This window comes from Odontesthes bonariensis, chromosome 13 (assembly GCF_027942865.1).
Source record: "Odontesthes bonariensis isolate fOdoBon6 chromosome 13, fOdoBon6.hap1, whole genome shotgun sequence".
Taxonomy (NCBI): Eukaryota; Metazoa; Chordata; class Actinopteri; order Atheriniformes; family Atherinopsidae; genus Odontesthes; species Odontesthes bonariensis.
Window position 1 is genome coordinate 24,485,256 of NC_134518.1, and position 13,536 is coordinate 24,498,791.

General features: G+C 39.0%; 2 protein-coding genes across 2 annotated transcripts; one reads left to right on the forward strand and one right to left on the reverse strand.

The window, feature by feature from the left end:
• Positions 1-4,886: 4,886 nt before the first annotated feature.
• Positions 4,887-8,854, forward strand: clic2 (chloride intracellular channel 2). The gene is made up of 6 exons (XM_075481726.1): positions 4,887-5,180; positions 6,274-6,383; positions 6,939-7,064; positions 7,169-7,269; positions 7,404-7,585; positions 8,221-8,854. Exons 1-6 carry the CDS (start codon positions 5,127-5,129, stop codon positions 8,380-8,382), a joined length of 735 nt encoding a protein of 244 aa, XP_075337841.1. The 5' UTR covers positions 4,887-5,126; the 3' UTR covers positions 8,383-8,854.
• A 144-nt stretch (positions 8,855-8,998) lies between these two features.
• urp1 (urotensin-related peptide 1) lies at positions 8,999-11,838 on the reverse strand. The gene is made up of 5 exons (XM_075481727.1): positions 11,660-11,838; positions 11,299-11,427; positions 11,172-11,212; positions 10,635-10,740; positions 8,999-9,169 (listed from the first exon to the last, which is right to left on the reverse strand). The coding sequence occupies exons 1-5, from the start codon at positions 11,760-11,762 to the stop codon at positions 9,138-9,140; spliced, it is 411 nt and encodes a 136-aa protein (XP_075337842.1). The 5' UTR covers positions 11,763-11,838; the 3' UTR covers positions 8,999-9,137.
• Between the last annotated feature and the right edge of the window lie 1,698 nt (positions 11,839-13,536).

The following is a 13,536-nucleotide window of genomic DNA, read 5'->3' on the forward strand; positions in this document are numbered from 1 at the left end:
CTTGGCAGTGACACTAGCTAAGGCTGCAGCATCCCTGCTGCTTGTCCCCATCTGTACTAAACACCCAAAGACAATATACAGAGTCTCCCTGGATATAGAAAAGGGGTACAAAACCCTTGTAATCTGCTTACTTCGTTCTAATAATCTCAGGCTGTAAAGTCAGTTGCAAATACAGTTAAATTTCCCCTGTTAGCCCCAGATAGCTACAGTTTGCTGTATAATATTTTTCTTGTAGAAATTTTCAAATTAACCTTTAGTGTCTTGGTAGGTTCAGATCACACTTCCTTTTTCATGCTTCTTCTGAAAGAAGAGGGACGTATGACACTCCTGTATGAATAAATATAATAAATATACAATATAGTAATCTACCTCTGCATACTAGTTTTCAGTCTAGAATATACTAAGCCTAACCATGCTAATGCTCAGCCGAGGGAGTGTGTAGTGCAGTGGGTTGCTGAGTTTAGCATGCTAGTCATTAGCCTCACTATGCTAATGCCCAGCCATGGCAGTATCTTATCCAGGCACCAGACATGAAGAGCTGGTCAATGGCCTTGCCATGCCTAGCAAAGACAACAGAAGGTCCAATGGGTAGTTGAGTTACGAGTTCGGCAGGATTCACAGGGACATGATGTGTTAACACTCACTGGTGGATTGATCTGATGTTTGGTAGCCTACTGTATTGGGGTGCAATTAGTAACAAGATCAGACATCATCAGTCAAGTGATTTGATTGGCTAGCACTTGCATTCCCACTAGTGGTGTTTAACTATTTTCCATTTCCACTACAGCAACCAACCCAGAATTCAAGTCTGAAACGCAAAAGTTAATCCATTCAAAGTGTTTGAGAAACTCAACTATACACCCCTGAAATGTGTGAATCCTGCCTTAGCTACCAAGTGGAAAAAGTAGTTTTCATTTGCCACCGCGGATCGCTCAGTTATCAGCACTGGCTTATCATTAGCCAGATCGGTAGCTAGCTTTGGCAAGGATATAGACTTCAACTACTCTACTTTTTTATTGCTCCATATATGTTTGGGCATGATTGTAGCACACTTGGTAACTCTGGGATGAGACTTCAGGTCACTGCCAAGAAACAGTACCAGCATGTAAACGGTACCCTCCTAACGCAGCAATAATAAAATAGAGCACGTTATCAATCCTGAATTTCTCCAACAGTTGAGCTGTTTCTCAAAGGTCTTGCAAAGCTCTCTGCTCAAAAACATATGAACTATTCCTTACAAAGCAGGGTAACATCTTGGCTTTGCATGCCTCTGTGTGTGGTGTGTTTAATGACAACATCAGCTCATTCTCTTGGACTCCCCCTGCTAACAGTGAAGATCCTGTTTATGAAGATAAGGCACGATTTTTTTTCCAGTTCACTTCCAGCTCCATGTCCATTTGAGATATATGCATCCTTTTCCATGACATTACGCTTTCCTATTTTTTTATCTTTTATGTAGAACATGAAGCAACTATTTACAGAACTGCCAAACTTTTTCCCCAGAAATTCTCAAGAAATCTCCCCTATTGAAATCCATGAAGGCGGTGTAAATAAAATCTCCTCTTAGTTTCCCTTTCGTACGCCCTGTCTTACTCATCATTTTGTAACAACTGTTGTCATACCAACCAAAAGCAAAGGCAGTCACAGGCCAGCACAGAGCTCAGGACATTATCAGTGATTGCAGGAATCAAAATCAATTTTTGAAAAATGTTCAGATGATGTTTCTTTGGATAATTTATCACACAGGTTTCAGTAAACACACCCTCTGGTGGAACAGCAGAGGACCAACTAATTAGGGCTGATAGTTTAAAAGAAGAATGTTTTAATCAAGTGTATAAGTGGGAGTAACAGTCCCGTTTTACACCGCATTAAAATTCCACACGCCTCCCACAGGGAGTGTGGACAGAGTGATTTAATATTCCTTGCACGTGTCTGCTCTAGCTGACAGAGAAGGAGTGTACCATTGTGTATAAAAAGCAGATAAGATTCCAGATAGTTGAACATATCATGTGATGACCTGCCTGACTTTGTAGATTTAAAAAGAAATAGGAGATTATAGTTTTAGTTTTTTTTTTCTTTCTCTACACCTTTTATATTTCCTGAGATGTTCCAGTGTGTTAATCAGATTTCCAGGTTTGTTGGAAATTTCCCTATAATGAGGTTTGTTTTCTCTGTAATGTAAACTCTCCAGATCCTAGATGGCAGATAGATGAGATATCCACCCCACACAGCCTGGTATCCTATCTTGTACTTTCACTTTAAATCCCTGGTAGTATTTCACAATTAAATTGTGCTGTTGGTCCCGCTTCTTTGTGGAAGTCTACACCACAGCATGCGGACTGCGTCATTAAAACTTCCCTTCCCCTTATTATTGTAAGTGAGACCATATTACAGGAAACACCAGTGTTGAAAGCTGAGCCCTCTGTCCCCAGTCATTTTGATTTATCTACCAAAACAACTTCATGGATTGTTAAAAATGACCATTAATGAAACGTGTTTTATTCAGTGGAAAAATACCAAATATTTTTTGCTGTAAAACTATTTCTTAACTGCTCATGCAGAACAAATCGGCTTTCAAGACAACCCTGATACAAAGTGTGACCTTTTCGTGGCCACAGCGCTATGGGGATCTCCACCACCATGTTGCAAAATATTATTCAAAATACCCCCAAGTACATCTTATCAATGCTTCAAAAATGGAGAGAAAGCCCCAGCGTTAGTACTGTGGAGTAGAAAATGTTGCTTGGGGAAAGTGTTTTTGAAAAAAATGCTATTCCTGGCCTCCTGGAGAGCTAAGAGATTTCTACGATCGTCCATGACTATAGTCACTAGACTCCAGTGAAATACTTCATGGCAGTTTTTCTTTTAAACTCTTCCACCATCTGGATTTATATTTTGTGACTAAATTGGTATTTCTGAAGTGCTGACCTGTAAACAGCAGTCTAATGTTTTACATCCAATTTAGCTCCCAGACTACATGCTAAATAGTCCGTACTTATCTGGAGCCTTTTTAAGCCTTGGCTGGGTTCTACAAAATGCTCCAGAGATTTTTCTAATTCATCCACAGACACACGGCAGAACTGCTTTTCATGGAGCTTGATGCCATTGTAACCAACCTGGGATTCAGTGTCTTGCCCGTGGACATGTCAACACATAGAGGGGCTTGGGTTTGACCCTTTGATTGGGGGATGAGCGTTCTACCTCCTCATTGTAGCTCACCTCAGTTAAAGCTGCGGTCGGCAACTTTTTTTTAGTCATATTAGCTTGAACTGTCATGGGATTCTGGAAGTAGAATATTAAATAGGCTGTTTAGGAAAAATAACGAATTCTGTAGCTCCCTCTAAAGCCTGTAATCATGCTTGCAAAAATCGAGCGCTCCTGGCTGTTTTTAACCAATCACATTAGGGTGGAGGAATCCTACCTGTCAATCACAGCTTGTGCACACGCTGCTGAGCATGAGTCTGCCCCAGCTTGTGTGCGCTCACACTGGTGTGAACTCACGTGCACAACCTTGTCCACAGAGGGGGAGGGGTCTGGGGGGCGATTCGGAGCTTGTTAGAGGTTGGGGGAGGGACCTGAAAGTTGTATCAGTTCGAATTTTCCGACTCTAGACTCGCAATTTTGAAAACCTGCCGACTGCAGCTTTAAGATTAGCATAAATCTTTTGTAATTCTTCCCATAAAGAGACTCGTAGACACAAAAAAACTTAAGATTGCTTTGAAAATACACAAGGTAGGCCTAGAAAGACAAGCACGATAAACAATAAAAACATTAAAAGCATGGAAAAGATAGTAATCAAAGTAGTACAGAGAAGGGAGTTCACAGCCATGTTATCTGCTCTGTGAGGCAGGACATAGATGCTCTGAGCTGAACGCTGACGTGCTCACAAATCGTAATGCAAACCAGATTATGAGGTTATATGGTTATAAAGTTATAATAACTCTAATTTTATGGTGCTCGTTATTTTAGTTTAATTGTGTTGACAAGCCAACATGGTGGAGTGCACATAAACAGTTGGGACTGAAAGACACATCATTCGTGCAGCAAACATGAAGTTATTGGGAATGATAAAAAACTCCCAATGCTTTTCTCAATCTGTACATTGCCACAACATCTGTCACCTTCTATCTGAAACACTCCTGTCTCTGTTTATGGCTCTATTTAACGCTGCTCTGATTGGTCAAAATAGCAGAAATGCAATGGCCAGCAGAATTACACAGATGTGTTCATGGTGATGTAAATAAGTAAAGGGAAAAGAGTTTGTATTTTTTTTTTTTTTTTAAATAGGCTTATCATGTAGTTTAAAAGCATTGCCGTCTCTCTTTTATATGGAGTGTAGCCCGGTCTGTCTGTTGACCCACACCAATAGTTTTCAGTTGATACTAAAGTGGTGGACAAGCCATCGTCTACTGCCATTCATTAAGCAATGCTAATGGTTAATGCTATATCTTAATCTTATCCAGTAGCTCTATATGCTTTACATTAATAATTGATAGTTCAATGCACAATATTCAGAAAAAGTAGCCTAACTTATAATAATGTGGAATAAATTAATAAATAGATAGTTAATTCAGGTATTTCTTACATTCACAAAACCAAAGCCACATGTATCGTTTTCAATACATGTGGCTTTTGCCACAGTAATAAATGACTATTCCGTGTGTGTCCCTGAACTCACTGTGGGCTTCCCCAAAGACAAACCTGTTAGAATGTGAGTGGCTCAAATAAATTGTCTGAATTGTGTGTTTTGAGTCACCCTTTATCAGTTCCTGTGTCTTGCAATATGCAGAGGAATCTATTTCGAGCTCTCTCCTCATGTAGTTTGGCTATGGGTATATAAGAGAGTCAGAGTATGTGCCCTGCCCATTTTCCAGGACCCTCCCTCCCCCTGGCTTGTAAAAGTATGCTCAGAGCGATAGCCTCTCAAGAGCCCTCAGACAAACTCAAGCTGCTGTGAGGTGTTATTCTTTCTCCTGGCATCCACCACCACAACAACACTCTTGAAACCAGAGCTACACCTATTGAAGGACATTTTTCCCAGCCATTTACTAAAAGAGAATCTTTGGCTGAAGGAGTTTTGATTTTTGAAATTTTTTAAAGTGAATAAAACTTTTTTCTTTGACAACATGGCACTTCGGCAGAACTCAGACAAGGAGCCAAGCATCGAGCTTTTCATTAAGGTTAGTATTCTCTTCTCACATTCATTCATCCAGGATTCACAGTCAAAACTGTGTGATTTCAATCCACGTGAAATTTAAATGCTGGAGCTGTACATCTTTTCATTCTAAGGCAGAAAGACAGTTGTATTTTATGCTCAATTATTCGTCCAAAAAAAGAATCTCCAAAGAAGAATATCAAAGAAAATGTTCACATATAAGCAACATCAATCAGAGGACAACTCTCCTTTTGATTGGTGCTGCCTCGAGAGACCATGTGCTGCAGATTCTGAGATGTTTGTATCCCCGCTGAGGGTCACAACATGCTGTTATCAATGAACATCTTATCATCACACACCCAGAAAGAGCGAGAAGCATGGAGAGCTCTGAGCCAGAACCGGGCACACCCACTTTACTCGTGCACACATTCAGATACCGTCATCAAAAAGTCATATAAGCAAAGTTTTCTCTCACACACAAATTCATTTTTATCCTCAAACATGATTCACGTGTAGAAATGTTTTAGTTGTGATACCAGCAGAAACACACTGTGTCCTGATATATCTAACAAGGTCAAAGGAAGAGGAAAAAATAAAATAACATCAAAGTGGTGGACAGTACTTTATGTCTCTTTATGAAGGAAAGAGAAAACATTCAGATACTATTTGGCATTTTTTCATGAGGACACACAATAAGGTTGTAACCCATTAGTCTTGGTAGGCAGATTTTAATACCTTTTGATATAACCAGGCTAACTGTTCCCTCTTGTTCCCATACTCTATGCTAAGCTAAGGCTTTGATATGAAGACATGAGAAATGTATTATTCTTTTAATGAAAATCAAAAACAAATTTCAACAATGTCATAACTTTATTTTAACAAACGGTTACTTAGAGGGCTGTGCTTTGAACTGGCTGAGGGAGTAGAGCAAATGTTAACGCTTATTTTCCACAACAAGACAATGACTTCCGTTAGGGGAAATGGCCTTTAGATATCCCAGACCCCCCTTTCATTTCCAAAATGGGCTTTTGATAGGCAAATTAGATGGGAAAATATGGTTCATGTAATGAAACGCATTGCAAAACTACATTACTAACGTTATTTGTCATGTTTTTCAGGCTGGACACGATGGCGAGAACGTGGGGAACTGCCCCTTCTGCCAGAGGCTCTTCATGGTGCTGTGGCTGAAAGGAGTCAAGTTTACAGTGACCACTGTTGATATGAGGAAGTAAGCACCCCTCCTTTGGCTAAAAAAAAAAACACACACTTCCTGAGCATCTGGTAGTGGGGACTTTCACACAGAACTCTATTAAGAAATGAACCAGTCAGAAAATGAGAAGTTGTTTTCAGTAATCCAAGCAGTTTCTTAGCAGTCAGTAGGTGTGTTGCTAACTTTTTCCTCCATAGGTGACAGGAGGACCCTGTAAAGTCAACATGTACAAAGAGTTCTCTGTCATTTTCAAACAAACACCTTCTTTAATTAAGGCTTTATTGTGTGAACTTCTCAGGGTCATTACTGCCAAGCAAACAAGATCAGGAAAGGTTGAAAAGATTCAGATAAATGAGTGATTCATAACACACACAAACAGGCCTTTTAAACAGACGTCCACTCCCAGAGCTGTGTAAACTAGCAGCCTGTGTTACGATCATTAATCCAGAGAGCCACATTTGATTCTGACAGTCTGGATAACTAAATGATTCTCAGCATTGGCGTGCTTGATAACACTGAATTCTCCCCCTCCATGTACATTACATCCTCTCAATCTTTCTGTGTCTCCTTCAGGAAGCCTGCCGAGCTCAAGGACCTGGCCCCTGGGACTAACCCTCCTTTCCTCCTCTACAACGGCACCCTTAAAACAGACTTCATCAAAATAGAGGAGTTTCTCGAGCAAATGCTGGCCCCTCCCAGGTACTGTTGCGTTAAATAATTATACAAAAAGACAGAGAAGTGGGAGTTTCTTCTCTTTGAACAAAGCGTAATCCTAGTCATCTCCTCTTTTTTCTCCCTTGCAGGTATCCTCATCTCAGCCCACTAAACAAAGAGTCATTTGACGTAGGCGCTGACATTTTTGCAAAGTTTTCCGCCTTCATCAAGAACAGCCCAAACAACACCTGTAAGTTTGGTGTCTTGCACCTTATTGAACAGCTGGATGTGACTTTGATGAAAGCACCCATGCAAAGTACATTACACCACAGGCAACTACAGACAAGAAAGATCAAACATGTATTTGTGTGTATGACCCTCCAGTTCAGGAGAAAAACCTGCTGCGGGAGTTTAAACGTCTGGATGACTACTTAAACTCCCCCCTCCCCGAGGAGATCGACCACAACTCTACCGAAACCATCACCGTCTCCAAGAGGAAGTTTCTGGACGGAGACGGCCTCACCTTAGCGGACTGTAACCTGCTGCCCAAGCTGCACGTTATCAGGGTGAAACAGATTTGTTCTTATTTCTTAAGAGTTGTTGATGCCCATCAGAGTGGACAAAGATTACATCAGTATTCCTAAAGAGATAGAGTAAGGCAGGTTGTGCACAAACAGAGGAAATACAGAGCCATTATCAACCTACCCAGGAATAGGCAACCAATCAACTATGCTCTAATATTAAGTGTAGCTGTTCCAGCAAATTCTAAAGAAAAATGTCTGGTCTACAGGAACTGACTCTCAGCACATTGAGTTGCCTGCAGTATGAAATGCGCTATATAAATAAAGATGCCTTGCCTTGCCTTGCCTCAACATAAAGTTGGTCATGCAGCAAGACAACTTTCCCCAGCACATAATTTATTCTACCAAAGGATGGTTTAAAAAGAATAAAGTAAATGTTTTGGACCCGCCAAATGCAAGCCCTGAAGTGAGCATTTTAGGCAAGAAAACCCATCAACATCCCAGGAATTATTTAAAATTCTTCCCAGTTTATGCTGAAATACAGAAACCTCTTGTTCACAAACTTTCAAACTGCTCTTTAAATTACCTGGATCCATCTTTTCTCTAATTTCTTTAGATACCTCGTACACTTTGGGACTCTCAGGAAGCAAAATTTTGATGATCCTTTCCTTTTATTTCAGATTGCTGCCAAAAAGTACTGCGGCTTTGACATTCCCACCCAATTCACAGGCGTTTGGAGATACCTTCAAAACGCCTACGAGAGAGAGGAGTTCAAACAGACGTGTCCTGCAGACATCGAAATTGAGAAGGCTTACTTCAGCGTGGCCAACACCAGGAAATAAAGTTTCCTTTCTCCCGTGTTAAAGTCCTGTTTTCACCAAGTGTAAGCATGCATCTGGAGCAGGTGATCTCTGGAGGGCGCCCCCATCACAAGAATAAACTGTGGCAATGAACCAGACAATTCCATTTTAAAAACCTTCAGATTTTATAATAACATGTTTTATTGGTCACATGTAATAACTGTTTAAATATAGTCACTTACAGACAAAGAAAGGCCAAACGTGCAATTGACTGTTGATTATCACTTAGCGGAGTCTTTGTTTATAGTGTAAATATAGATATTTATCCATGCTTTTTACAATCAAAACACCCGCACTGAAATATATATGATTGTGTTGGTGTGAGCAGCAGCTGCAGAAACAGTTAATTTTTATGCAAAATGTGTGATCCACTCCTGTACGTCTCCCTGTACAAGTAGAGTTAGATATGATGAAGTTGTCTCACTAATACACTAATAAAAATATCACACTGGTCTGACATTATCTTTATTTTTGTGTGGTTTGGGTGAGGTCATTTTGATTAATTTTACAAACATCTACATCTTGAAGTATCATATATAAAACTAGTTCACACAGAGGGCGTTTCTGATATTCAAGTTTATTTTAAGCCACAAAAAAAGACCATTTTACAATTTCAAAAATATATCTTCTTTTGATCCAGTGTAGACGACGCATGTACCATTTGATGGGACACAAAAATGAAGGAGTGGGAGAGTGTTTCTGTGCTTGGATCACACCAAACGTCCTGCCGCTGTGCTCTAGTTGGTCACGCAGTACTTCCAGAAACATGCTGTCATCAGGGACATTAGGTAGAGAGAAAGTAAACACATTGTACAGTGAGACATTTTATCTTGTTAGGTTTTATCAATTTTTCCCAAAATCGTCAAGCTCTTTTGTGAGCTACCTCCGCTTCTCAGTTGTTGTTGTTGTTGCAGATTAAGTCATTTGTCTGCCTATAAAGAAAATTAAAACACAAAGTAAAAACTATTTGTGTCATTTTTTTTTGCATAAATTATTGAATTAGCTCGGGAAAAAAAATCATTGTTTATGTGTCTTTAAAAAAATGAAGTTGCCAAGCTCACATCAAAGCAGGCTTGAAAGGCAGACTCTAGGTCTGAGGGGAGATATGTATGTTGTAAGAAAGGTTGTCTGAAAGGATCAAAAGAAATTCATGATTGTGATCTAATTTTCATTTTAAAAAAAACAAAAAACAATCTGACTACTTTCGAGTACATACTGTTGTACCTACTTACAACAGCATAAGTCTGTAATTACAGAATCATTTGCAATTTAGTCCCTCAAAGGACCATTTTAATAGAGATGCATGATGATACTGGGATGTTATTAGTGTCAGCCGAAAAATCATCACTGATATCCAGATAAGGTCAAATGTGGCCCTGCTGTTGCTGGTGGAGGATCATTCAACCTTGTTAAAGGATGACTGCAGTTTTGCTTAAAAGCATTAAACGAAATGAATGTGGCATGTTTTAAAGTTGTTTTTATGTTGTTTTTTTTAACTCTGTGACCCCATTAATTTGAGCCATCACAATGAGAGTAGAAATAATAGCATTTCACCTGCTTTACAGAAGAGGTTTGATGATGATACATCTTTATAATATATCTCTATAAAAAAACTGCATGTCATGCATTTCTATGTTTTGATGCTCCACATAGATTGTGTTGACCTATCTAGCATTTATTAGCAAGATTCAGAAATGTGTTGAATGGTAGATGATTGTAAGGAATGGAAGCAGATGTGAAGCATGAGCGTATGAACAATGAGAACATGTTGAGACAATATTTCAATGGTATAATTGAGGGTACAGATGGTGACAAATAGTGCACGATAATTCGAATGTAACTTTATCATCTACCTGCAACATCACATTGTTTACTATAGTTTTATTCATCGTTTTATTTATCTTTATAAATGCTGCATTGTATGATGTAGTTCATATTGTTGAATGAGAAAATAACTTGAGGCTCCCTTTTCATTTTTCTTAAGCAGAGTTTTGTTTCTGTATCTTTGACTCCTCTTTAAGTAAAATATTTTTACTTGAACAGAAAATATGAGTTCTGCTTCTATTGGTGCCTGTTTAGGTGCAAGTAATCTGACCTACTTTATATGGCACTAGCCTTATTTAAACATTCTCTGGACTTGCTCATAGTAAAGTCAGGTGATGTTATCTTAACTCAGGAATAAAGTGTGTATAAAGGTGTGGTATGTGCTTCAGAGAGAAGAATCATTGCCTCACCTCTCTTGTTTGTTTTCGGGAGACTCTGTTCTGATCGGAGAAAACCCTGAGAGCGAAGCTTGTCGGCCGCCGCCAGCTTCAAAACGACTTCTTTCAGGTCCTCAACCTAAAAGAAACAGATGCCCATTACACACCCATCTGTGGTCCAGTACAGCTTTAACTGGAGCACTCTGGAGAGACCTTGTCACTGTCATTTAGCCTCTTTCCATTTGCTTTCAGTTGATTTTACTTTTAAAGCACTCAAGCATTTCTGAACTTTTGTGCCCAAATGTTTAATAACATATCAATTTCTAAAAAATTCATGTGTATAAACTTGAAAGTCTTGATCAATTCTTCATAAATTGGTCTTTGAGCATCATGACGCTTTTGACTTCTCAAAGTCTCAATTTCATTTCTGCTGTTTAAATGTTTTCTTTCTTTGTTTTTGTCTTTTTTTGTGGAGAAATCTTTAACTTCATTTTCAAAATTCTGTAACATTTCTATAGTCCTACATTATTTCTTCCTTCACAGTATGTAGAGACATAGATTAGATCTTACCATATTTGCAAACCTATCCGGTTGTGCTGAATCTTTTGCCCCTGAAGATGAAAGTAGAAACGTTGCAACAGTCACCACCATGTCTCATTTCTCTTACTGCAAATGTTGTGAGTTGTGTGGTTTTTACCTTTATTCCAGGAGTCTCTCCCTCCGTTCTGCTGCATCAGTAAAGGATACAGATTATTCACCTCTCTCTGCTCCCCCTCAGCAGTGTTGGCTCCATCGTCCACTTCTGACACTAATTTCTGAATGAAATCTGTTGAGAAGAAATTACTTTCTCTTTTATTTTCACCTTCTGAATTACATCTTCATGAAAACTCGCAAGAAATTGCTGAGTATGGGGACATGCAAGCAAACAAAATGCAGATTAAAAATCTGAGTGACAAGAGGTTCATTTTAAAAAGTTGGAAATTTCCCAAAGCAATCCGAAATTTTGAAGAAAATTGAAGAGGCCAAATCTAAACAGCAGAAAAATCTTAGAGTCTTACCTGCTTGTGGCTCCAGGCTGGTTTCAGTGTACAGGGGCAGAGGATGTGTCCATGTTGCAGAACAAATCACAGCGACGAGGTAAAACAGAGCTAAAGAAAGCATGGTGTCTCTGCGTTTAGATGACCTGGTCAAGACTGTTCCTCAACTCGACCGAGAACTTCACTTATATTTCCTTTACGGTCATCCATCACAATCTGATCAATACATTATCGTCACACGCAGTCGCCTTCTTAATGGTTTTGACGCGATGGATCAGGCGTCACAGACACAATTTAGGGGACCCTGTCAATTCAGCCCAAGCCTATCTGTGCTTGCTCAGAGCAGCCAAACAAATGTTTGCTCTCCAGCAGTAATCAGAGCAGCTCTGATGGTTTGTGTTAGACACCATTTTCTGAGTGATGGGCTGTTCAAAGGAGTCATTGCTCATGTCTGAGTTCAAATCTGGTGGAAGTACAATACTGCAAGTACCTGCATCATTTTGTGTTGAATCAATCACATTTCTGAGGTCATCGCTTTTGACTGTTGGGTCACAAAGTGTTAATATGTTACACATTCTTTGCGGTTAATGAATCGGCTGTTTCACTATTTCTTTTCTTTAACACTTTGAATTAAACCACAACTCCCAAAAAAACAGGAAGAAATATAACGCAATGGTTTTCAGACCTCATAATCCATAATGTTATTCAAAATAAGATAGAAATCATCAAAGATATGTTTGTTTGTACAACAAAGAGCCCATTTGTGCTTGACATTTTGTGCTTTTTTAAAACATTCATCAATAAATTTTAAGTGAGCAGTTAACTGTGTATGAAGTCCTTTAAGTTAAAATGATAGTCTGAGATCTCACTGACATCTTTACGCAGTTTAAACTATAACTACAAAGTAAAAAAGACAAGATAAAAGACAAGTTTCAGGTCTTTAGCTCTTCAAAAAGGGTTTTGGGCGCAGGGCTCTTTGTCAAACTGAAAGGTCACTAATGCTTTTTAGATGAGTGTACATGGTATGAGGTGATTTATTGTCTCCACGTCTCGGAAGCCGCTGCTGAAAAACAACATTTGATGCATTTGGCTGCTGAGCCGTAGATGAGAAGAAGCAAAAGCTCATGGCAAGAGTTTGAGGATCAAAAGGTGAGTTTGAAACTAAAATATGAGCAAACAGAGACACTTTAAAGGCATTATGTTCAGGTTGGGCAGTTTTGACAAAAATCAAACCTATTTTTACTCCATATAGTGGATATTTGCAAAAAGATTTGATAAAACAGATAATAATAGCAGTGAAAGTACACACACACATATATATGTATATATATATATACATATATATAAATATATATTCAGTTCAATTAAGAAATACTTTATTAATCCCAGAGGGGAAATCATATTGCTGCAGTATTAATTATTATTAAAGATATGCTTTTGTTAAAGAAAATATAAATCAGCTGACAAACATGTGGAAAGTGTAAGTGTAGTATGCAGGAAGGTGTGGTAGAGAGGTCACTATCAATAGGTTGGAGTGTTGTTTTTGTAGCTTGGCAAAAACTCAGATCCAGATCTACATTTCCATCCACTCTAGATTGTGAGAGGCAGTTCCCATGGCGATGATAAGAGCTACATTATGTCTGGCATGGACAGATTATTCCCACAAATTTAGTCTAAAACCTCTGCTATTCAACAAAAAACCATGGTGAAACTCCCCATGACTCAGTTATGCCCCAGAAAGCATAGCAAGCCTTTCCTACATACACCGGTGTGTGTGTTTCTGGTTTAGAAAATATGGAAGCCAGTCTGGCTTTTACTAAATCCTGCTTTCACATTTTGTTTTGTAGTCTGTGTAGATGATGGTAATTCTTGTCATTTCGAGGTGTCATGGTAAAAAG